Raw genomic sequence first — 26,752 nt, forward strand, 5'->3', positions numbered from 1 at the left:
TTTCTAGCCTTCATTTTTTTGTTGCTTTTGCCCACCCCCATTTGACTTTCGGGGACTTAATTGAGGAGCTTATAAGTGAGGCAGGAACCATTGTTTCTAGTTTGGCAACATACACCAGACTTGTTACCAAACTTACTGTGACCCTTCTGTCTTCTTGAGAAAGAAAACCCAGAGGAGCAGAAGGCCTATTGGGTAACAACCTTCTCCTGAGACTTAACTAGTTGGCAACTTCAAGCTTGGCATGAAGATTGGCATGAGGAATGAAAAAACTGAACACCCAGAAAGCATGAGCCAGCACCTTAAATGGACTTAGTGGTATGCTAGACAGGATGTGGGAGCAAGGCTGGGGACTCTGGGATTGAGCCCATCTCTCTTCCACTAGCCTCCACTGGCTGAGTTACTTTAGGCAAGTTATTAACCACTCTCTCTGAACCTCAGTGTCCTGATCCATAAAAGAGGGATAAAAACAGATTATCACAGGGTTATCACAGTATATGTGAGGATAGTGCAAGAAATGTTTCCTCTCTCCTTCCCGTCATATCTTAGGCTGTGGCTTGGAAACGTGCAGCAGAACAGTAAAGAGCAGCCAGAGGCCTTGGCTTGGACTTAAGTGGTGGCTTGGAGCAGACAGTAGGTTATGCAGCTGCAAGAAACCAGAGTCCAGCCTAACAAGCACACCACAGTTCCAGGAGGCATGAAAAGTAGATCACTGGCATAGACTAAGGAAGCCGCCCTGTCAGGATATCCAAGAATCCTCATGGGGTTGCCTAATGGGAGAAGGTATGACACACTTCCAGCACATATCAGTGCTCTTTGAGGACAGGTTCAGACCTCATTCATCTGTGTCCTCATGTCTAATAGAATGCCTGATAGAGGACCAATGATTATTTATAAATTGAACCGTGGGAGGACAAAGGCATAGCTTGACACTTTCTCTCCCTTGTTCTTTCCTGGTTCCTTTGTCCTCCAGATTATGTGGGATGGGAATAAGTTGATGGATCAGAGAGGCCATTTGGTCCATGCCTCTGCCTCCACACCAGGATGTGCTTAAGCCATCCCAGGCAGAGCCCTGTCTCCTGTACTGTCCTTCAAGCTGTCCAGGCCACACAGCTTCCCCCCGCGTGATGACTATCCGCTCCCGGCTCTCAGATCAAGTCATCAGTGATGCAAAACACTTTTATTAAGGCAAGTTTCTTGTTGAAGAGGCAAGAGTTGAAGCAAGTTCTGTTTAATGAAGCAAGGAAAAGTTCTCATTTATAGCTCAGACTCTTTTCTAAGGAGGAATGGGTCCCGTGATGAGTTGATTCTGTTGTACTGCGACACTGTAGGTATGGATTTGCAAACTGGGAGAGCTGGAGAGTTCCACAAGGGCTTCTGAGGCAGTCCAAGGAGAGAAGAGCGGGGAAAAGAGAGCCAACACGATGATGTGAGGTGCCCAATGAGACCCTCTCGTAATGTCTAATTTCCCAGCTACTACTAGATGCACCAACTTACATGGAAAGCAGTAAAGAGTGACTTTTGCATCGAGGTGAATGAGGGAGAAAAAGAGATAGTCTCTGCATTCAGGAACTAGTCACAATAGGAACCATGAAAAGAAAGACCACATATCATGTATAGGACTTTGGACTTCACCGAGGTTACACCACCGACAGCTGAAGCCAAAGTAATCTGGAGCCCTGAAGGGCAAAGCGGTCTCCCGTGACACCTGCATCCTCTGAACCTGGCATCATTCTAGACACCACAAAGAATGAATAATTAACATGCAATCTGCTCCTTGTCCTCAAGGAGCTTATAGTCTCATTGTGCAGACAAGATATGGAGCCATTGGACAACGTGCTTTGAGGCTGCATTTTAGTATCAATAGAGTGGCAGAGGTGATTAGAAAAAGACCTTGAGGAGGGCTTCTTGTGGGGTCTTCCTGAGTTGAATCTCAGAAGGGAGATGACAGGACTTGGTTTAACAGATACGGGAACAGCCTTTTCAAGAGCCCCCTGTGAGAACCTCCTAAAACAGAGCAGCTGGGAAGTACCCAAGAAGACTAAAGTAGCTCTGCCCACTGCTCACGTAAAACACATGCTTCACATAATCTGCCTGTGTGAACTTCACAGGCAAATCGGGCTTCCTTTTTCCTTAGGATGACTTTTAAAGTCATTTCTCCAGATGGACATTTGCCTGCTTTCGTTATTTTTCCAAAACAAACAAACAAACAAACAAAAAAAACCCTTCCTGCCACTTCTAGCATCCCACCATCATGTTCATTTGCCTGTGGCCTTTCTGAGTTAACTTGAGTAGGAGGAAGCCGGTACGTACCACCCACCCAGCCCCCTCCTCCTAATAAATAGAGTGTCTACACACAACTAAGAAAGTAGGCCACTCGGAGAAATCCAAAGTTGTAACTTTCAAAGGCTAATGGATGAAATCAAGTATTTCCATTTCCATTGTGTCCAGGAAAGGTAGAGATAATCATACAGTATACCTGAAATGACTGTTCCATATGATGAGACTTCCACTTCCATTTTAATGGAAACATGTTAATAAAAGGAATAAAAGCAGATTTCTGAGTGATATGTCTTCCCTCCCCATTAACAACCCGGATGTGCACCTAGAATTAATGGGCTCCATTTTTATTCCCATTTTGCTGGTGGATATTGAGCAGGGCTGTTGCATTACCTGATGTCTAACGTTAGTGCTGCACTCTTCACCTCAGTGTTACCCTCTCCTGAAGGAGACGTTAGAATCTTGGCTGCTGTGTCTCAAAGAAATTTACAATTTAGGTTTTTATTTCTCCCCCAGTGGAGCCTCTCAAATCCCTTATTTTCATCTCAACAGGAAGGAGATTACTTTGTCACCAGACTGTTGAACGCTGATGATTTACTTGTTTATATACAGGGGAAAGAAAGCTCTGAAATATTTGATTTCATATACAATTGTTTCTGTTCTCTATAGGAGGGACCCAGTGGCTGACATACGTAAAAAGATACTGCTTTACACAGCCTCACAGAGTTGGGGAAGGAGACCAAAGCTCACGGGTCAGACAGAGCTCACCGGACCCATAGTTACACCTTGTCGTCATAGCAAGGAAGCATGGAGGCTGCTCTCATTGTAGTAGAAAAATTACAGACACTGAAGTTAGATACCCAGATTAGAATCCTGGCAGACACCTAACTCCAGCCTAACAGACACCTCCTCTGCCCCAATTCCTCACTAGCAATGTAACCTTGGGCAGATAACTTCATTACTTTGTGCCTCCGTTTCTTTATGGTAAAATATGGATGATAATACCTGTTTACAGGAAATAAAAGCCATGAAGAATACAGCATGATGCCTGGACAGCTCCATTTGCTAAGTATCAGTACTAACTGCTTAAACAAATGTTAATTTCCTTTCCCTTCTCTTTAGAAGGCTAAATTAACACTTTATATAATACAGAGATGGGCAAACTATGATCGATGGCCCAAATCCATCCAGCCACGTGTTCCTATAAATGAAGTTTCACTGGGACACAGCCACGCGTGTGCATTACACGTTGCTGTGGCTGCTTTCCCTCTGCCACAGCAGAGTTGAGTAGTTGCAATAAAAATCATATGGCCACAAAATCAAAAACATATATTGTTTGGCCCTTGAAGGAGAAGTTTGAGCACCCTTGGGTTAGCAGAAGGAGCTGAGTTTTAGAAACAGAGTCCAATCCTGGCTCCAGTGTTTATTAAGTGTGAAGCATTGAACGGGAAGTAAACTTTCTGAGCCTAAGTCTCCTCGTCTGTCAGATGACAATTATATTACCTGCTTCAAAGGCTGGGCTGAGCATTAGACAATAGGAAATATATATAAAGCGTCTTGGTACTGTGTCTAGTTCTGCCTATTCCCATTGTAATTAATAAATGGAAGGAAAGATAAAAATCATTATTTTGGAGCAAAAAGAGGCTTTAAAAGTGATCTGCTTCAGTCTGGGAGCTCTTCAAAAATACTGATTTCTGGGCCTCCTCCCAGAAATTCTGATTTGGTAGGTCTAGAGAGGGGAGATGGCATCTAACTTTTTTCCAACGGTTCCTTACATAACTGATGACCAGCCTGGTGCGGGAAGCAGTGCTCTAGTCCACTCCTAACACTTTAGAGGTAAGGAAGCCGGTCAGTAAGTACAGAGACATCGCAGCCTCCAAGGCCCCTGGTCCCTGGTCAAAGGCAGTCATCGTGGCCTGGAAAGCACAGACAGCCTTTCTTATGCTCGTCTCTCCTGTGGGAGCAAGGAGACATAGTGAATGGACTTTTTAATGCCTACAGAGGCTTCATCCAGGCCCTTAGCCACCAGTCCCTTCTATAGTAGTTCTTGAGGCCCTGAGGACATAGGATGCTGAGACTTCAGTTCTCTAAATGAGCATCATTCTTACCTGCCCATAGCCACATGCGTACATGTCCCAGGACGTCATGAAGACTTAAGGCAGAGGGTCTAAGATGACCCCAACTCTGTCGTGCACAGAGCAACATTCAAAGAGCCGGAGTGGACCCCTTAGGGTACAAAGCAGGCCACCCAGCACCTTGCCTCAAGAACATGAATGGTTTCCCATTCCCCTCCGGTGAAGACACCTCCTCACCCTGCTCACTACTGTGGAGCTAGGCTCTCTGGAGATTCAAACTGTTTACTAGCTGTATGACTTTGTATACATTATTTATTCTTTCTGTGGCTCAGTTTCCTCATATGTGAGATGTGAATCATCATAACATTTACCTCATTGAGTTGTTATGGAGACAAAATGAGTTGACATATGCAAAGCCCTTAAACAGCACCTGGCACAGACTAAGCGCCCAGTGGTATCAGCTATGATCATCATCTCACACTCTCTCCCTCTCTCCCTGTGCGCCAGTGCCTTGAACGTGCCGCTCTCTCTCCCCCACAGGACTTTGAACACGCTGTTCCCTTTCCATCTCTAGAATCATTCCACCCCCAGATCCAACTCACCTTGTAGAGCTCAGCTAAAATGTCACTTCCTTAGAGACTCTTTCCCTGACCCCTACGGCTGTCCAGATCCCCTTGTTACATGATCTTATGGCCCTTCTTCAAAGCACTTACCACAATAATACTTGGTGTTTATTTGGAGGTTTAGTTGATTACCATCCATCATCCTCATCGGACCAGAATTCCCTGAGATTTACTATTTCTGCCTCTGCACCCCAGTACCTGCCATAGTGCCTGGCTCTGGTAGGCACTCAGTTAAGTATTAGGATGAAAGAATAAGTGGGTGAGTTTCCAGGCTGCCATCAGTGATAGGTCAGGACCCCAGAAGTGGCCAATGGAGACACAGTTCAGGAGAGGCAGATTTCCCACCCTTTGACATGACTACAGCCCAGGAGAAGTTTGTTTGCCACGGTGTATAGCCGTGGGGTACAGTCCAAGGCTTCATCAGAACACAACCACATCGACTGGGTAACACTCCCCAACGGCCTGGGGTGAGCCTCTTTACACACACCCTCAATTTTGAGTCAACAAAATGGAACACACCTTCATGGGCAAGGGACGATTCTAGCCCTGTAGCCTATTCCCTCTCAAGTAACGACATACTTTCTTGGGAAGAAGGCAACAATTCAGGCTAGGTAGCTTCAGCCATGGGTAGGAAGCAAAGACGTCAGTGAACTTATCCACTCATTGCCCTGCCCAGGGTGGAACCGTCTCACAGCACACAGCACCTGCACATAAGAGGTGGTTCAAATAAATAAATGTCTGTGACGGGGTCATTCCCAGTCCTGCCTGTCCAGAGGATCTCTGAACTGGGGAGGACTCTGCATACCCCTTCCAAACCATGGGTTTCGGACTCAGACATAACAGATGGGTAGGGTCCCGTTTTTACCATTTAACTGCTGCATGTTCATGAGCCCCAGTTTTCTGACATGTTTTTGAGGGATTATGTGATGGTAAATATTAACGTGTTCGTCTCCCAGTACACCTCTCCGCTGGGGTTCAAAGTCAAAGCCATTTTATTTGAAGCTATTAAGTTGCCTTAGAGGTGTGCATGTCCTGAGCAGCACTGGTGAAACCTACCATTGTATAGTTAATGTTCTGCAGGTGTCCTATCGCAAAGATCCTATCATGAACCAACATATTAAAGATCTAGGCGTATGGGACAAGAGGATGCATCTAGGAAGGATAAAAGCATCCTAACATCTCAAGCAGTGGAAGATCCTTTGAGCCAAAGTTCTCCATATGCAGCTGGATCTCTAAGGAATACTTTTCTCTTAGACCTAGAGGAGGAAGGGAGTTGAAGGTAGCACCATGTGTGACCACTCTACCTACATAGCTAGGATTCTGTTTATAGAAACTCTATTTTATAAATACTAATGTTAAATAACTTGTAGGGGTGGACTAAAATCAGCTGTTGTCTGAGTTTAGGAAAATTTGGCCTTGCTATTAAGCTCTGTAAAGACATGGGATGTGTTGTTTGACATCCTAAGGATGTCAGAGATATGCAAATGCTGGGAAAGTCAGTGGCCACAGGGAGACCCAGTGTCCCCCAAAATACCAGTGTGGTTCATGGGATGGGTGTCCAGGCTAAGACTTGAGCTCACCAATTTACCTCCTTCTTGGGGTGCACTGAACAAACACCACTTATAATTATTTCACTCAGACCTGAGACCAGTTGGAGCTTTTTAACCCAGCAATGCTCCAAATAATAAGCCTCTCATAGCAAAGCTGTGTTTCCTCCCATTTCTGTGTGCAGCCTCTCTGGCTCTAGCCTGAGTTCATTGCTCTTCCAGGACTTTACAAAAACATCAAGAAACGAACCTACATACCATTGGCCCTCATGCTTCAGGCTCTAGTAGCTTGAGATCTGGCTTCCAAGGTGCAGGCGGCCATGTATTGACCAAATTTGTGGCCACTGCATAATGAGAGTCACCAAGCTTCCAACCTGCAATCCCTGAGTCCTTAATACCTTCTTTCCCTTTCTCCAATAATCTAATGCCATATTTTAGATTCCATTACTTACGGTATCCACTTACAAGTGCTAAATGCTATTGTCTAGGATTTAGATCAGATGAGAGTACCTGAGACCTAACTGTTATGTCTTAAACACACAAGAGTTTATTCTATTACATAAAACAATTCCAGAGGGAGGCAGATCAACATTTTAAGAATGCCAGAGTCATACAAACATTAGGCTTATCTGAAAGCCAGTGGCCACAGAAGCACAGGTATTGTGGCCCTATGAAACCATCAGACACCTGGGCTCCTTCTATCTTTCTGTTCCCCCACACATGGCTTCCATCCATTCTCAGGCCACCCTCATGGTCGCAAGTGACGGCTGAGGTTCCAGTCATTGCATCCAAATTCTAGGTAGCAAAAAGGATAAAGGGAGAAGGGAGAAAGGAGCGCGCCCTCTTGGAATTCTTACACAATCTTCCACTTACATTTTTTTTGGTGAGAAATTACCTGACTCAAATAGGGCTTTGTAACAAAGAAAGAGGGAAGAATAGAGGCTGTGGTGAGCCACAGCTGGCTCTGCTCCAGACAGTGATTAGGTATGAGATCCCAGTGTGTGATGAATTGGATAACTGATACAAAAGGCATCATTCTCAGAGAATCTGAGGGGAACACTGCTTTTCCAGAGGAGTGGATGGTTCCTGACCCAGTGGATACCCAGGAGTAAGCAATGGTAAATGGATGATGATGCTACTAAAAATCAAACCATTACTACTCCAGGTGTTTTAATAGGTTCCTCCATCCCCTCCCTGGGCTCCAACCCATATCTTATCCCTCCATCATCGCCAACCCTTCCTTAAAGCTGAGCTTGAGAGTGGTAAGGATAATGAAGGGGCAAAGGGGATGGACAAGTAATTTTCTACATGTTACTTGATATCAGAAAACATTTCTACATATAGACCCCACCATGTTAAAAAAAAAAAAGCCATATCAAATCTGTTGGACCAAACTGTCCTGCTTCATTTCAGGTGGGGTGTCCAGCTTGGTGAGAAGGCAGCAGTGAGATTCCAACAGCCACTTGGAATATAAACTATACAGATCCTTATAAGACAATAGCTCTGGAAGTGCCCTGTGGCCGTCTTTGTCGGTTGGCCAGTCACCCAAGGGACTTGCAACCACTCAGAGTAAATAGTCAAAAAAATAAAGGAAAGAAAGAGAACCATGAGAGGAGAGGCCTCAAAGCCAGCTGGGTAGCCATGAAACAAAAACAAAGACGTTGAAGCTGTTCAAACAAATGTCTTTAATCTGTTTGTGACACCTGTCACCTAGGCACAGAAAAGACCTTGGAAGGTCAGAGCCCTTCAACATTCAGTGGGAGGGAGTCCTTTCCTGCCCTCACGCCAGGCACTGCACAGCTGGGTGAAAATTGTCATCTTTTCTGTTTGCAGTTATTATTATTATCAGTAAAATCCCATTGTAATGAATTCTGTCAGCCCTCCAAATTGCTTTTTAATAACAGCGGTTGGTACTAGTGAGTTTATTGCTAGAAATCACTTTTTTGATCTTCTAAATCTTGGCATGAGATGGAAAGGCAGGTGAACATTCATTGTCGACGCTGGACCTAACTCAGCTACTCACTATTGCTTCCCTGTGCCCCTGGTAGGGGTGGGGTTGGGGCTACCCAATCCAGAGGGTGGGCTCAGTGCCCTGTGAACACAGAAGGCCCTCTTCCCCCTTCACCTAAAAATGTTCAGATGACCACATCTAGTGGAGAAGAGCAGGAGACAGAGTGGGCAAAAGCTGTGTTGATACCAGAGGGTGACTTTAGTTCTCTCCCATCTGCATCAAGCTCTTCCCTCCTATTTTCTGATACAGATAGTTGACACTTTCAATCTTATGTAAAGTCTTACATAAAAGCAGCTTCAAGACAGCCTGCCCAATATCTCCTCAACCTGAATTCTTCCCTTAGCGCTTTCAATATAGAAATTCCAGAGCCACCTCTGGCTTTAAGTGCAACTTGGCTTGAAACTTGACCTTGATTGTTCATATCACCTCTCTGGGCCTCGGTGTCCTCGTGTGTTTAGGGAAGGGACTGGACTGAACAACCTCTAACCCCTCTCCCAACCTTGCAGCCTGTGTAGTCACTGAGGTCCCGTGTGCCACCAGCATGCAAGGAACACGGACACACTCACGGCCCAAGTTGCTTCGAGTCTAGAGAGTTACAGTTGACCTAACAATTTCTCCTCAGGGACCATATAAATAGGTGGTTAGGACATCCTTATCCTTATCTGTTGAGGTCCCTGCCTAACTCAGATGTGGGCACCACGGGTTCCCCTAGATAGCTGGCCAGCCATTCTGCTCTGCCAGCATCCACTCCATTTGTCTACAATCTTTCTAAAACTCTCAATGTGGCACAACACACCTTGATGAGTTGTCTTTCTTCCTGTCTTTCCTGGGCCTGAACATCCGTTTGGTGACTCTTCCTATAACAATGCCTCATATAACAATTACAAGTCCTTAATTTTTGTCTTATTTGATCTTCACAATAATCACGTGAGATGGAAAAATTCAAGTGCCTGTTATGAATTTGACCAATTTATGATGGGACGAAGGGGACTTTGAGAGATGCTGGCTGAGAGGTCCTGTAAGATGGGTCTGGGATCAGAGAAGGGACAGGACTCCCTGGAGCTGAGAGAAGTGGCCCTGCTCCACCTTCAGGGCTGAAACGCACAGGAAAAGTTGTATTCAGGCCTTACAGAACGTCTGCAGAAACTGCTCACCAATGAGGAAACCAAGACTCAGACAGAGGATAATTTGCCAAAAGCTCATGCCAGCTGGTGCAGAGAAAACTAAAGACTAGAACTCACTTCCTTCTGCCTCGTTGTCAGAGGAGTTTTCATCTTTTGTGGTTGCACTACTTCAGTAAGTACAAATGCGGTATGTTCTCTTCTCTGGGCTGTTATAAGAATGAAGAAGAGAGGACCTAGCCCTCAGGCCCACGTCTCCCGAGGGAGCAACCACCATGCAGGGCGGGAAGGAAGGCCAGAGAGAAGGCTGCACAGAAAACCCTGGAAGCTTGAGGAGGCTAAGCTGTGCCCTGTCAGATAACAGGCCTGACCCCTTCTCCACAAGACCCAGGGCCCACCAACTCCAGCCCTCCCCACGCGCTTCCTTCTTTCTTGGGGAGATGTTCTTCTCCTGTACCATCCCCCCCTTCACAATCTGCGTGTTGGTCCTCTGACAACACTGTACTAGTTCTGGGTGTCACCACAGTTCTCTGGTGAACTTCTAACAACCATTCTCAGAAATGAGATTTATAAAAAAAAAAAAAAAGGCAGTGAAACAGGATACTGAATGGAGGGGGAGTCCTGGGGGAGGCAAAAGAAGGTAAATCAGGTTCCTCCTTCAGAGAAGCCGGGTCTTGGGGTCCCCTTGCAAGGAAGCAATTCACTCCAGCCAACCCTGGAGGAAGTCTGAGGTACAGTTGGCTGAATTTCAGTACCCCTTTCCCAGCCTGTGACACCAGGCTTTAGCCATTGTCATGCTTAAATGTCTCAGTGGAATTCACACATGGAGATGGTGGGGATGCAAACTACTGCTCCAATTTATGTTTTCCCATGAAATAGTATTTAAGTTGTAAATTGAGTACTTCCACTCTTGACAGAAGCTATTAAGTTGACGCCACAGCCTTGTTGGCCTTCTGCTGTTTGAGTGTCTTTGGGCGCCTGGCCTGGATCCAGCCGGTCAGGCTGACAATGTAAGCAGTATAGACGTCTGGTGCCCCGGGTTTAACCTGGGCACTGTGCCTCTGAGAAGACACCGTGGGGGCTCTGGGCATGAGGCATTACAGAGATGCGAGCGGAGACTGACTATGTGTCCTGTGCCTACTGTGCATCAGGGGCTGTGTGTTGCACTCTCATGTGTTATCTCAGTTAGCCATCACTGCCCAGTAAACAGTACCTGCCATTATTTACAAGGAGAAAGCTGAGACTCTGAGAAATCACTTCAAAAGAGATTAAGTAGTCGCAAAGGCAATAAGTAAGAATGACGGGGAGAGAGAAAGAAGTATGTGCTGTGCTGGGAGCATCACGGAAGGAGGAAAGTCATAATTCAGACAGGAGGGGCTGCAGCCCTACGTCACCAGCAGGACAGGCCACAGCGTGGTCTGTAAACACAGGCCTGTGTTTACTTTCTGGAAAGTGTGTTTCCCTCTCCTGGGCTCTTGCTCTGTTTGGCAGCCCTGATCCTAGCGTCCTTCATATGTTGCCCTGGAGACTAACATTCTCTCTGGGCACTTTCACGAGCAAAGACCACAAAACTGTGTCCTTCCTCACTCAACCCTCTATCCTTTTTTTCCCATCAACATCCGGAGGGAGCAAACTCAGAGGCCATCTGCTTGCTTAATAGAGGGAGCCGTTACATCAATTATCGTGCCATCACTAAGGGCTGTTGTGCTTGCTCGGGTACCACGGGGATGCAAAAGGATAGAAGATGCAGTATTTGCTCCATCCTGATAAGCATCTAATAAAATGTTAGACATGATCATAAACAAGCCATTTCTTTTCAGGTCCCCAGAACTTTGTATATGCTCTTGCCTTCTCTTAGAAAGTATGTGGCATACCACTCTTCATAGATGTACATGCCAATTCATCCTTCAAGGTCAAATTCAAACAACACCTCCACTGAGAAACTTCCTTGTCCTCCCTGCCCAGGCTGAAATGGACTCCTGTCTGCTCCATGCTTCCTACACACCGTAACTCTCCTGAAGCACACAGCACATTGTATCTTCATTATCATGGAAGTATGTGCAGCCCCCTCTAGACAGACTGCTCCTTCAAAACATGAATGTACTGAGCTCTGACCTACAGACATAGAAGAGGATCAAATAATGCATATTGAATCAATGAATAATAAAAAAAGCAATGCAGGAAAAAGTATAAATATAGAGGTTTGTATGTGCAGAGAAAGGAAGGTTGTATCCATTGTTGACAGTAGTTGTGACAATCCTGGATAGTACCGTGATTAAAAGTAAAGCAAAGACAGGGAAAAAAAAAAAACACAAGGTAAAGACTCTGAAGCCAGATTTTCAAGTTCATACCCAGCCACACCACTTGGTGGATGAGTTACTTAATTACTCTGAGCCTCAATTTCCTCATCTGGAAAATGGGGGTTATAATAGTAGCTGGACTGAAAGAGTTGATGAAAATCAAATGAGTTAATACACAAAAAGCACATAGAATGGAGCCTGGCACTTCCCAAGTGTTCAACATGTTAGCTATGTTTTTCTCATAGGGACTAGAGGTGAGAGAGAAGCTTTCCCTTTATCTCCTCCTATATTGTTTGAATTTTTACTCCAAATAAGTAGACAATAAAATGAAAAAAGAAAAATAAGACAGCAGAACAGCAAAATAACAGACTAGATATCCTAATCGATGCTCTTGAAATTAACGACAAATTTCTGGATAAGATAACACACACACAACTTGTTAAATGAATTACCTTGCAAGAAAGGGAGGACTACTCATGTCAAAATTTAAATGAAAACTGGATTTCTAAGTATTGGACAGAGCAGTGAAGCTAGGTTTTTGTCTTGAGGACAGTGCCCTGACTTTGACTGAGAGGGTATAGGGACAGACACAAAGCCTAGGACCTGCCCAGTGTGGTTGTTTAATGGGATACCTTCTCTTATAGTTGAGAAGCAAAGGGCTACAGTTTCAGTCTGAAAAAGAACTAGAAATAAATGTCTACCTTACCAGGGACTGCAGGGAAAATTGCCCAACTCCAACCTTGGTGTTGAGTCAACAGGAAAAAAAAAACAACAACTCTCTTGAAAGTTTGCAGCAGAAAAGGAGTCCTCACGTGGGCATACAGGCCAGAATCATATCAGTTAGTTGGTCTGAAAAAACCTCACTCTAAAATCTAGTTCACCGGTGTCCCATCCCAGGAGTCCTCCCACATTCTTAGCAGAAACTATTACATATCTTCTCTGAAGGAGAAAATATGCTACCCAGGCATCAATGAATTCTCACAAATAAAGTTCCAAAGAAAATAAGGAGGATGAAGTCAAAATGAAACAGATAATGAAACAAATCATAGTGAGAACATGCAGAAACCAACCCACAGAGACTTCAGCTATTAGAGTTAATAGAGACACAGAATATAAACTATGTTTATTATGTATAAAGAAATTAAAAAGAAGTTTGAAAATATGAGGAGCCAATGAAAAACATTAAAAACTGGCCAATCATGTTAGAAAATAAAATTGAAAAATAATAAGAGTTGAAATGTAAGTCACTGGATGAAGTGGTAGATTAAAAATGCTGAAGCAAGAATCACTGAACCAGAAGATTGATCAAAAAATTTATCCAGAATGCAGCACAAAGACACAAAAAAAAATATGTTTAAGAGACAAAATTAAGTTGTCTAAGTTGATAAATAAGTTGTCTCAATGTTACTTTCTAATGTTTTACCAAATTTATTTCCTGTAAAATTATACTTCTACCCAATTTCACACCAGTCCATTTGGATACAGGATATAAATTATTTACTAACAGAAACTGGAGATCTATCAAACAGTTCTTCCCACAAGTTACAATATTCCTAAAATCAGTTTAAGAATTTCAAAATTAATTTGTGTACACCATAAAGCTTTCATTGTTTACCTTGTCCAGCTCCTCTCTTGCTTTTATAAGGATAAATTTCAATATCTTTTTGTGTGCCAGATTTGTATTCAAAAATTGCGATTTTCTAAAAGCTTCCAAAGCTAAAATTTTGGGAAACTTTATTGAAAATATTTTCATTAAAGATTTTTTAACTAATTTAAAACAAGATGCTTCTAAAACTTAGAGTACTCAGTTATCGAAATTTAGCATCATTACTTAGGGGAATTTACAACACAGTTTGTGAAAGGCGCAAACACTTGTAAAGTCTTATTGAAGTATACTTTTGTATTTATCATCAGCTGTATCACCTAAAAAGAAAATTCAGGTCAATTACTCTGCACATACAAAAAAAAATTGTAAATTTCAACAACTATACCCTCTATTCCAGTTGGTAAAATATCACAACTTGTTTGGATACAGTGGCAAATTGTAGGTATCACAACCTATTCTAAGAACATTTCTAGTCCATCATTTTCTTAACTTAGTGAGGATATTATTTTTACCATATTGTATTCAGATTAGTACCAAAACAAAAAAATGTATCTTTCCTATTGGAGTTTAAAATGAGTTTATGATAACATTCACAGCAATGTCGGTTGTTCCACCTTCCCAAAAACTTTGAGTCATGAATTGGAATAAAAAAGAATTGAACCATTATTGGAATTAACTGCTTTCCTATTTGAAAAATCTGATGACACCGATATAAAATTATAATCATTTAGCTATTTGCCAAATTCTTCTACCAACTGAGCCAACATATTAATAGCTATCACTTGAACTTTTGTCCGTGCACAAGAAAAATTGGAACTGAAAAAGAGTGAAATTAATTTAGAACAGTCATTTAATCTAAATGAAAAGTCATGCTTCACAGAATGATGGGCAAAGACACCATTTGCACTGCATAAGCTAAATCAACGTCTTTGGGCCCAGTCATAAAATAACTACTAACTTTTTGGCACAGGTGTTGCCACTTCTTCAGCAGAGTTGTGTCTTCTGGCTTACACGGGTTCAGTGATAACACTTGGACCCCATAGAAGGTAAATGTCTAAAATCTCTTTGTGCAGGTTTCACATTCATCATTAAATTCCATAAGAAGTAGAAATCTAGCCCTTATTTTTTTTATTAAATAATGCACTCTTGTTTCTTTATAACGTATTGCTGTCAAAAGATTTTTTAACTAAGAAAGCACTACCAATCAATCAATCAAGGAAATAGTTGTGGATTTGCACTATACATGAAAAGGCAAAATCACTGTAGCAAGGGTGCCCAGATTACTCTCCAGAGCAGGATTGCTCCGCCTCCATCCTGCTCATGTGAGTGATCATTTTCCAGGCTTCCCACCAGCCCTGCCCCCCATGGTCAGGTGATCTGGGGCATTATAAGACGACAGGCAGAGGATGCAGCATCACTAGCTGGTCATCAGATGATTGACAAGGCCAGCATCATCCAACAATAGTTCCACCATTACCTGAGTCCGAGTACACCTCGTTTTATCAGTGACTGTCCCCCTGGTGTACTTGAGTGGGAGATGTGACCAAGGCCAGGACTAAGGTGAAGCAAGTGAGGCACTGGCCTGGGGTGCAAAATTGAAGAGGGTATAAAAAAAATTCAGCAATCAAAACAAATAATATTTTAATACAATATTTTAAAATATCAAAATTAGTTCAAAAAAAATCTGTGCTGAAGAAAATATCAAAATTTTCAACAAAAACAGAATCCAACGTTGCACTTGTACAACCCTGACAGTGAATGCCTCACTCACCGCACCCCAATCCCAGCCCATGGATGGATCCTGCGTTTGTGGAGTGAATGAATGAGATCTGTGGGAGAAGATAGGTTGCCTTGAGGAGGAGAAGGTGGGAACACACCACTGTCTGAAATCCCCACCCTTTTGTCTCAGGTGCCCTGCTTTACATTTTCTGCTATGGAGATTAAAAGTCAAGGCTATGGTCATCCGAAAACATACCTGTCACTCTGGGGAAGGGGACGGCAGAGAATAAAGGAAACCCTAAACACACCTCTTGTGACTGTGGCGATTTCTATAGAGCCCACTAAAATGGGTGCGTCAGCCATACAAGAAATGCATTTTTGATGTCACTCACAAAAACTTCAAAACTGGTCAGAAGAAAACATTAAATATGAAATGACTAATACTGAATGCCAACTATAATTGAAAAATAATAAGAATAATAAAAGAAAACATTAATTAACTTAGCATCAAGGCCACGCTGCATGATAAAATGAAAACTCAACCCCATCTCAGATTATGGCCAACTACATTTTCCTACCTAGCTGACAGAGAGGGTTATTTAATACTCCAGAGACAGGGAGACCAAAAAGCACAGTGCCGACAAAGCCCAAAATGTAACTTCCTCTCATTATTAAGTTGCCACTAAAACCATAAAGTTCAATCAATACAATTCTTTTTTTTTCCCCTGGTTAGTAATTAAAATCTCGAAGTTACATTCCAAACTTCTCTCTTTGCTTTTGACTCCGCCGCCGGAGCTAATGTGGCCCCATTAGCACTTTCCAAATCAAATTTTTATAAACTTGAGTTTCTCACGTGTCACTTTGGGTTTAGTTCCAAATGCCAAAAGTGGGAGTGTCACCAAGGACTCAAGTTTGACAGTGGCATTATCCTGTGGCCCAGAGGACGAATGGGATAAAGGCTCAGGACTGATGACGCAAACGCAAGTCTGAAGGCCCTTTACAGGAAGAAAGGCATGGTTAGAGGTCTGCCAAGCCAGGAAGTGACTTAGTGACTTCAGTCAATCCTTGGCGAGAGCCTTCAAGTAGGGCGGGGAGGAGAATGTGTGTTACTTCTCTTATCCTCCATCTTTCTGTGGACTTGTTGTCTTTTCTCCCTCAGTTAGAAAAGACGCAGCCCTGTCCTGCTCCACCCTAGCTGCCCGCACGCCCCATCCAACCACGGAGGGGCTGCATGTCTATTGTGATTTGTAGACTCCCCAGGATCAGCTGACTGAACTCCTGGTGTTGCTCCTTCCCAATGGTAACCATCTGCTCACAAAAATCTGGCCCACCTCTCCTGGCAGAAACACTCAGGTTCAACAGGACTTGGTGTGGCCTCCCACATCGAAGATTCGTTTGTTGGCAGATCCGTCACATCAACCATTTTTAACCACATCCAGATGATGTTCAGAATGGCTGCAAGCTTTTCCTTGATAATGGTCATAGGGACTGAATCATAGACTTTTCTTATACCTCAGCTGACAGAAAAGGCAGGGATACACTTTTCTATTTTAAAGGCTGAGACATCGGGGTTCCGGTGTTTTTTATGTATAATTTACACACAGTGAAATGCACTGTACCTCCACATAAATTCAATGAGATTTCATGGCGGCAGACCACCCAAGTTATGCCCCAGACCACCCAAGTACAGAACATTTTTGTCATCCCAAGAATTTCCCTCATGCCCCCTCCTAGCCAATCTCTGCCCCACCCTAGGCAACCGGTTTCTGATTTCTATCACCATAAACTAGGTTTGCCTGTTCTAAAACTTCATGGACAAGGAATCATGAATATATACTATTTTCTTGTCTGGTTTTTTCCCTCAGCATAACATTCTTTGATATTTATTCATGTTGTTGTGTGTGTGTGTCCATAGTTCATTCTTTTTGAGAATGAATGAACTGTGGTTGAGCTGTATGCCATAGTATGAATATGCCATTTTTTGTTTATCCAGTCGCCTGTTGGTGGGCATTTGGATTGTTTGCAGATCTTAGAAATTATAAACAAATCAGCCATGAACATTCCTGACTGGAGATGCTGTATCTGAATCATCTTTAAACCACGTGAATCTTCCTTGAATCATGTCGGGCAGGACAACTTGGACAACCGTCAGCGACATCCCCTCCTTCAGTTCATTCTAAATTGTCACATTTGGTTCCATCTGTCTTTCATCCATTTCTTTTGATCTTATTGACTATGCCCTTGCTTATTAAATGAGGCGACTGACAGGGCTGTGAATCTGCATTGGGCTTAGAGACCAAAAACTCGTGCTTCATAGAATTGTGGATAACATAGCAGTGAAGAAGTGAGGGGCTCTGCCATTACTAAAAATGCTTCTGTAGTGTGTGAACATTAGGTCATCTCTGTTGGCTGCTCAAAGGCCCCTTTGGTTATAGTTTTGTGAGCTTGAGCTTAGTTGAATAGACAAAGTTGCTGGTCATGTCATCTGGCCAAATGAGGTCCTTGGATTTTGAAAATTAGAGAAAGGTCCTAGAAGAAAACCCCAACTGATGGATGTTAGTGATCTCAGGTATAAAGACTGTGTGCTCCCTGACGAGGAAGGGAGTGGGGAGAAAGAAGGGAAAGAATGGAGCAATTCAGTCTTTTGGTATCACTCTGTAGTTCAGAGGAAGAGCTACCAGAAGGACTGAATTCTGCACAGTTTCCAACATACTGGTCAATGCAGAAGTTAGTCAACTGATACTCACTGAGAATTTATTTAAGGATTTAACGTCAAGAAACAAGAAATTCTGAGAACCCAGGTCCAGGGAGGTCACTTCAGGAGGATCCTGGATGTCTGTATAACAGAAAACACTGAGCAATAATTACTCTCACACAATAGTCTCACATATGTTCAGACTGAAAGAAATAAAGTTATAATACATATGTATTTCTCCTGCTGCATTTATTTTCAAACAACAACCATTTATGGAGCCCCTGCGATGTGCCAAGAAATTTGCATATTCATTTACTCAATTAAGCTTTCATGGAGTGTTTACTACATTCTAGGCTGAGGGAGGCCAAGGATACCAACGTGAATAAGTCACAACAACCGCCTTCCCCAACGTATCTGGGGAGGGTGAAGAGAGAAGAGATAGATAGACATGCAAATAGACAAAGTGAAGTGTGGTCACCACAAGATTAGAGATCGTCACAGCAGTAAGGCAGGGCACCTAACCCAGCCACGGGACATGATGACTAGCCAAGCCATGAAAGTAAGTAGGAGCCAGCCAGGAGGAGATGGAGAAAAACATCCCAGGCTGAGTGACCATTCTATTCAGACAAGAGGCGGGATTCTGGGTTATGACTGTGACTGACCACCTCACTGACTGCCTGTGCGCTATAAGATTTATCCACCCAGTGAGTTTCAGTCTTAGAGTCCTCAGTGTGTCAAAGGTAAAGAGTGTTGCTGAAGAGTACACCATGTTCTCCTATGGGACTCATTCCTCCAGCTCTTACTTCCCATAAAGTAGACCCAGGGTCAGCAAACTATGACCCAGGAGGCCAAGTCTGGCCCACCTCTTGTTCTTGAAAATAAAACTTTATCGGCATGTAGTCATGCCCAATAGTTGCCTTGTCTATGGCTGCTTTCACACCACAAAGGCAGAGTTGAGTTGTTACGACAGAAACTGTATGGGCCACAAAGCTTAAAAGATTCACTTTCTGGCTCTTTACAGAAAAATTTTGCCAATCCTTGAACTAAACTGTAGCAGCCATGCTCTCAGCTGTCACCACTCCTGGTCATTTGAACCCAGGAAGATATGGTCTCTTAAAAGGAAACTTGTACCAACCCAGAAAGAAATGAGTGGGAATAAGGGAGGGTGGGGACTGGAATTGGAAGGGAAAGTCTGTAGAAGGGAGTAGTGGGACCGATAGGAAAAATGTCCTCTCTACCAGAAGGGCTGGTACAGGAGGAAGTTATGAGGATACGGAACTTGTCAGAAATATGGGATTCTTTTTCACAGTAAGGTTGTTTCAATCTGCCTTTTTTTAAACTCTACAGACTTACATGTTGCCAGATTTAAGGCACTACATGGAGAGTTCTTTTTACAAAGCAAAATCATGCAAGAGGAAGACAGCACCTCAGGTTTTTCAGCTGGGAGGCCACATACAATTTAAATCAGAGCCAGTGGCCCTCTATGGGACTGGAACAACCTGAAATGGAAAATCTAATCCACATCTCATGCAGCCTCTGGAACCCTGTCTCTGGCAGCCTGATTAATGTGTAAACTAGAAAGACGTTTCATTGACTGCCTTCTAGTCTCGTGAGCACAATGCAGTTGATAAATATTTATGGAATGTATTTTCCCAGGGCTTGCAGCACTTGCTCAGTGATAACTTATAATCTAATAAGCAAGAATTGTTCAGGGTGGTTACAAATAAATATAAAAATCTATGTTCATGGAACCCAAGCCAGGAATGGGCAGTAGAAAAGAAAATATGCTTCCATTTGCAGACAAGATATCCAAACAGTACTAGCTTTGGGGTAAATAAGAAAGAAGCATGTCACCCAAGGCCCAGCAGTGAGGATTACAAGAGATAGAAAGAAGAAAGGAAAAGATAAACAAAGGAGGAAGATTTATAAGTGGCTGTATTTTGAACAAATAAAAATATATACATTTTTAAAGCCAATCTTTTTTATTCTCTCTGGCTTTATGTGGGTAATACTTTCATCTGTCACTGAAATGGCTCTTACACGCAAGTAACGGCAGAGAGTTAACTGAAATGGACTCCCAAATTGCAGTTTTTGCAATAGAGATAAAATACGGCTTTCTGCCACCTATTTGGAGCTGCAGCTACCAATATACTGATGCAATCCCCCTTAAGCCCCAGTCATATTAGATTCCAAATGGTGTATCGCCAACTTGGGCATGGGGATGGGTGTTAGGGTATGTTTATTTAAGATTGATCATTCATCCTGAGTTAAAAACAAATTAAAATACTGCGTTTGAGATATTTTAAAAGGGGCAATGTAGTTACAACATTCTCCCCAATGCGTCCTCTTTAATTTCCCAAGAATGCACAGCTGCAGTGAGAGCAAGAGCCTGGGTGGTGCTAGAAAGGAAAGGCATCTTCTTGGCTGCATGTCCAGCTTTGTATGGGAAAGATCTTGCCTCTGGGAAATGATCCAATAAGGAATCCTACAATTTTAATGCAAACACTCAGAGACTCTGGCCATGACCATCCATGCCCAGCCCTTTGGCGAACTGGAAAGAAGACAAAGATAGTGGTTGCACAAGTCCACCTCTGCTGACTCTAATTTTGAGGTTCCCCATCCACCATAACCCCATGACTGACGAGTAAATCATGCTCTATTGCTGTCAGACAGCAAGAAAGAGGCAGATCCAGGAGGGAAATCAAGACCTCCCGGAGTTCTTTTCAGGAGACCACCCCGGGGATGGAAGGTCATCAAGATTATAGTATACTGGACCTCACTTGGAAGTACCTGTGGCCCCTTGGGGGTAACCTAAAGAAGACAGACAATGCTTGATTCACAGCATCTTAAGAGTTGTTTTTGCCCTTTTGATGTTCTGTGGGTGGCAGTTGAGTCATAGGCAAATAGCCACCAACTCAACCAGGGAAACTTGCCCAGAGAGTTATAAATTACTACTCACCCCCACCACAATCTTTTTCAAGTCTCTTCCTAATTCCACTCTCTCTTGACTTCAAGACCACCTACCCACTTTCCAAAAGAGGCAGAAGGAAAAGGTCCTGGGATTTCCTCCTTGGAGGTTATCATCACATCTCATACTGTATGTAAAGGCTGACCTGAAGCACCCTACTATCCGGTCTCCATACTGAACACCTTCAGTAGCATCACTCTTACAGACCAGAGAAGGGAAGCCTGAGTCCCTAGCAAGAAAAGGTGGGAAAGGTATTCTAAAGTTTAGGATTCTAAAAGGATGCTCAGGAAAGCCTTCGTGAAACCTGAGCCATCAAGCTTCCTGGATAGGAAGTCAGATCTAATCATAACACAGAGAAGGGAGGGAGGCTCTGAACGCTTCCTGCCCTCCAAGCCAGATACTCAGCAGGCTCACCCCAAGTCCAACTAAGTGTACCTCCTTACTCTCCTGCAATAGCCCACCTGCCCTTCCAAGGCTTGATTACCTCTGCAGCTTCCCTAAGGCTCTAAGGTGCTTATCAGATTACCACTGGAGGTCACACATCCTACAGTCATATTGTGGCTGCTTATTTATGCACCTTTACTCCCTGGAGAAATTAGAAGCTCAGAGCCCAGAAGGAAATGCTGTGTTCTACATGCAGCAGGTGCCCAGTGTGACTTGGTTGAATGCATACTGAGTGAAATGGCTTTACTTGTAACCTGGGCCCCAGTTCTGGCCTAGAGATTCTAGGAGTCCAAAGAGTATAGAGAAAGAATTATGTGGAGTTAGGGGGAGGCAGCTGACGGCTGTGCTGCTATCTGCTCATTTCTGAAGTCCCTACTGACCATTCTGATCCATGGAAGCCAGAAATACCTGCGTGTCAGAGAATGAAATGTGTGAATCTGAAGTTTTTTCCAGATAATATCTAAATCCCAAAAGTGGTTTAAGACATACTTGCTACTCGGAAAAGAAATGCATATTTAAGGGATGGATCTATAACTTTGTAAGAAAAATACACAGAGGGATATGCCTTTTTTAATGGAGGAAGCAGGATTGATGTGATTATAACTGACAGGAAATGCTGATTTAAATATTTATTGTTCCTTAACATTCTGCTACACCTCAGAGGCTGTACACATTCCTTCAGAGGACACCATTAAGTGCTTGGTCCCAGGTGGGAGGAGATGGAGGCAGGGCTCCAGGCCCTAAGACCTCATTCACTTTGCTTCCCCTCCCCCTTTCTGCAAGGAGGTTTCATGTACTCTGGCCTTTGATACACTTGAGTGAGTCTTTCTGAGCAGGTAGAGACTCTTTCTCCTCATGAAGCATGTGTTGTTAGCTACACACTGACTGCTAGACTTTCAAAGAATTGATGAGGATTTCTCCAAGAGCTGTTGTTTTTTTCTGTTGGCTTTAGGCCACTGCTTTCTCACACAGACACATTCACCTCCCTTCAAATTTTATGGGCCTATGTAGGACAGCTAGCATTTTAAATTGTCACATGAAGACTTTAAAAACTATGATTTCTATTACCATTCTTCCTTAATCCAGTAAGGATAAAGATAATCTTCATATTGAATAAACTTACAACATTTTTTTTTTTCTAATTTCACTCTACACCACTGGCTTATACCTGGATATCATGTCTCTAACATAAGCATTCCTATGATAAAAACTTCTCCTGGAATGTTGCTAGATGGGTTCTGAAATATTTAAAAATCTGGCTGATTATTTCTTATGAATTTTAGCATTTTATGAAGCTTAAGGATAGCCTATGAAAAAAGGTATCAAATATTTAAAAATCTGGCTGATTATTTCTTATGGATTTTAGCATTTTATGTCAAGAGCCATAAAGCTTAAGCATAGCATATGAAAATGGTATCAGAAAATAGTTGTAAAAATCACCAGGAGTCAAGAGCTTCTGGGAATTTTTCCTTGGCAAGAACAATGCATAATCATTAGTGTAGATTGTGGTGAATAATCAGAACTTGGTCCTTTCTCCTCTGTTCCAGGTACATGGCCATCATCCATCCCCTCCAGCCCCGGCTGTCAGCCACAGCCACCAAGGTCGTCATCTGTGTCATCTGGGTCCTGGCTCTCCTGCTGTCCTTCCCCCAGGGCTACTACTCAACCACGGAGACCATGCCCAACAGGGTGGTATGCATGATCAAATGGCCGGAACATCCCTACAAAATTTATGAGAAAGTGTGAGTAGAGATAACTCCTTGGTACCTTCCTTGCTCTTTCTTATTACTTCTTTCTTTCCACATTCTTATGTGGGTTAGGCTTTAGTGTCTATCCATCAGCATTTTCAATACCACTCTGATATCAGGTTGCTCTGTCCATAGTTACCAGGGGACCATTATGTCTCAAATGCTATTCTGGGCTTTGACAGAAAATTATATATATAAATCCTGGATCTTTTTAGAGTAGACCCTCTTCTGTGTCCTCCTTCCTTTTACCCGTGACTTTGCCTTGCGGTGTCTGCATATCTTTGCCTGGGAACTTCTTCCTAATCTACAAAATGCCACTCCGCCCTCTTGCACAGTGTGCTGGAGAGGGGAGGAATTACCCCCATGCCCAGCAGCTCTCAAAAAAGACTAATGAGAGTTGAGTTGATCTCTGAGGTGTATGTTTTACACCATGTCCAGGGTTTCCTCTTGAGATTAAGCTCCAGGTGCCTGGTAACAACTGGCTCAATGATGTACTCTTTGTTGGCCACTTTCCATTCTCTGTACCACCACCCCACTCCCCACTGGTGTTTCTCTCTCCTCCCAAATAAGTCATGTGCACTTGAATCTTTCTGTCAGGATCTGCCTCTGGGGAAAACCAAATCAAAATGTTTACCTTCCAGGATGTTACAGTGGGCGAAATAAGACATACACATGTAAAATGCATGAGAAGGCAAGGCCATGCATTGAGACCTTATGAGTCACAGGTGCCCTACAGGGCAGGTCTGCTTATCTACCAGGGGCCTGACTGATGACATTTAGGGTTTGTAAAAGCTCTCCTGGCAATTTTCTCTAAGAGGCAACATTGAAATGGCTTATTCTTTGTTTTGTTCTGCTCAAGTGAGCAGCAATGTGACATTTATGTTACCATCAATTTTCTGGACTCAGAGTACTTTGATAATGTGACTCCTTTCGAAAGTCCTCTAGAATTCTACAATCTTGGGTCTATTATGTGAGTTGTAAAAGAACACTGGTGTTAGAATCAGAAGATCTGTTTTAATGACAAGATTGCCCGTTACTAGCCATGACTGGGCAAAGATCACAGTCTCTCCTGATTGTTAAAATGGCAGCCGATAAAGCACTGCTTCCCATAAATAATTGCTGTGAAGAGCAAACAAAATAATGTATCCTCACTTGTAAACTACTAAATGCCATGCAAAAGGTAAGACATTGTTATTGAACCAAATTCATCAGATAACGGTGTAATCATTATAGGCCTTTAAGCTGATTAAAAGGTCAAACAAGACACTGTACCTGTCTGCCCCCAAGGATCGAGGGTCCGAAAGCCTGTTGCAAACAGTTATATTGCTGCATCTGTTCCATGGAGCAAGGAATGCGGCTTGCCAGAAGGCAATACATAAAGCTCAGACTTTGCCTTCCAGACAAAAACAGTGAGATTTAATCGATCAAGCAGCAGGGGGATTAATGCTCAGCCTAGCAAGAGTCATTGAAAATTATTCTTTTAAATGAAACTACAAACCTGAACAGGGTCTCAGCGGGACAAAGAACATAGCTTTACAAGCCATACAGGACCCATGAACATGTTCAAGCCAGAAGGCTCCCTCAAAAAGGCGGTGGGGGTGGGGGGCGGGGGGGAGGGGGGGTGAGGGGTGCGAGGTGCGGGGGGGCGGGGAGCCCAATCCTATGAATTAAAGCTTATCATATGAACTATTTCGGAAACTGCCATCAACTTCATGGCCTGTAGCTCACTCTTAGTTGTCATGATCCTTTCAAAGTCTGATCTCCTTTCCAGAAATTTTGTTTCAAATACGCATAATTTTTTTTTTTTTTATCTTCCAACAAACTCAAAGTTTAACTTGGAAATAAACATTTATTTTCCCACAGATTTCTAGGGTCTTGTCCAAGAAATTAGTGTTTTACTCTTAAACATTTTTCTGTTTTATGCTTATTAATGACCAGAAAACTCCTTTGAAATTCAACACAGCGTGTTGGATTGCTTTGAGAATTTAGGGTAGCTGCTCTTTGCTTTGAGAGTTTAGGGTAGCTGCTGCTGGATGCATGGTGAGGTGTGCCATCATTGTTTATTTCATGATTTTATCCTAAAAAGTTGAGTCTGGATTAAGAGTACCTGATTTTATCCATTCAAAATGCATAAAATGTTTATGGATGAATTAATAAGTTGAAAGAGTCCATATTTGCCATTCACATATCGGCTGCGATGCAAATGTAAGTCAAATGTAGAGAAAGCTTCAGGCAAACCTATTTCCCATTTGTCAGTATCCTTCATAATCATTATGACGTGTTTTTAGGGAGTGCAAATTTTACCAGTTCTAAACTAAGTACCTAATTATATTCTCTTCTGCTAGAACTATCTCCACAGTACACATCAATCCCAAAATTGCAATCAGAGGAAAGTTTGTTTGGAGGCGCTATGATAATTAGCATAAGAGCGTGGGCTCTGTAGTTACGTGAGGGATCAACTTCCAGCCACATCCCTCTCTAGTTGAGTCAAAATGGTTATTTAAGCCTCTACACCTAATAGTACATTCCACATAGAAGTATTGAGAGAAGTAAATGAGATAGATACATGCTTCGCCTAGTACCATGCGCAGAGTCTGGCAAACGTTAACTATTGTTGTCAGTATAATTCGTTGACCTGTGTGCATGGGTAGACGACTAGCAACAGACAGTGTGGTAAGGCAAGGCTTAGGCCCAATATGCCTGAGGAATAATTTGTGCCAGCTAATTATGTGAAAATGTTTTCTGAAAACTCTTAAATTGCTGCATTTGCCCTCTGGCTGCATGGTGAACCTCCAACCCTGATTATTCATCATTTAGACTCTTTATTAATACATGGATTAAATTAAGTGCTATTAAAGAAAGGCAATCCAATAAAGAATAGGCAAAAGTTTTGAACATGCGATTCACAAAAGGAAATAGCCAAACGACCAATTAATGTATGAGGAGGCCCACAACTTCATTTATCTCCAGTGAAATGCAAATTAAAACCATAATGAATCTTACTACAGACCCATTAGATAAGCAAATGTTAAGAGTCTGACTACACTAATCATTTAGAACTTTTGGTGACAATCAGGAACAATGAGAACCTTTGTAGACTGCTAGCAAAGTGCACATTGATAAAACCACATTGGAAAACGTTTTGTAGTATCTAGAAAAAAAATGCTATTTATACCCTATCGCCTCCCAGTTTCACTCAGGGGTAAGAACCCTAGAAAAATTCATGCATGTATGCACCCAAATACACATTATTCATATTATCAGCATTGTTCTTAATGCCCCACATTGGCAATATTCCAGACGTTCATAACCAGTAGGATGGATAAAATATTGTGGCATAGTTAATAGAATGAACAAAATGTAGCTCTGTGCAAGGAGGATGGCACTTAGAAACAAAGTGTTAAAACAGGCAAAATGAAAGTAGATCTTTAAGAGTGTATAAGAAGGTGGTAAAACTGTAAATGCAAGCAAAGGAGTCACCATGAAAATGAGGACCATGATTATCTCTCATGGGAGGGAAAGTGATGTGACCAAGAAGGGACCTTCATGGTGCTTCTGAGGGGATGGCATTATATTTCTTGAGCCCAGTGGTAGTAGCATGAGTGCTTGCCTGAAAAT

General features: G+C 42.8%; 1 protein-coding gene across 1 annotated transcript in view; it reads left to right on the forward strand.

Moving 5' to 3' along the window:
- TACR1 (tachykinin receptor 1) overlaps positions 1-26,752 on the forward strand; it is a 139,439-nt gene that overhangs the window by 49,270 nt on the left and 63,417 nt on the right. Inside the window, exon 2 of the mRNA XM_033124200.1 lies at positions 22,934-23,128. Coding sequence (XP_032980091.1) covers positions 22,934-23,128 — 195 coding nt within the window. The remainder of the gene's footprint in view (positions 1-22,933; positions 23,129-26,752) is intronic.

The sequence above is a fragment of the Rhinolophus ferrumequinum genome, chromosome 13 (genome assembly GCF_004115265.2).
Source record: "Rhinolophus ferrumequinum isolate MPI-CBG mRhiFer1 chromosome 13, mRhiFer1_v1.p, whole genome shotgun sequence".
NCBI classification, from domain to species: domain Eukaryota; kingdom Metazoa; phylum Chordata; class Mammalia; order Chiroptera; family Rhinolophidae; genus Rhinolophus; species Rhinolophus ferrumequinum.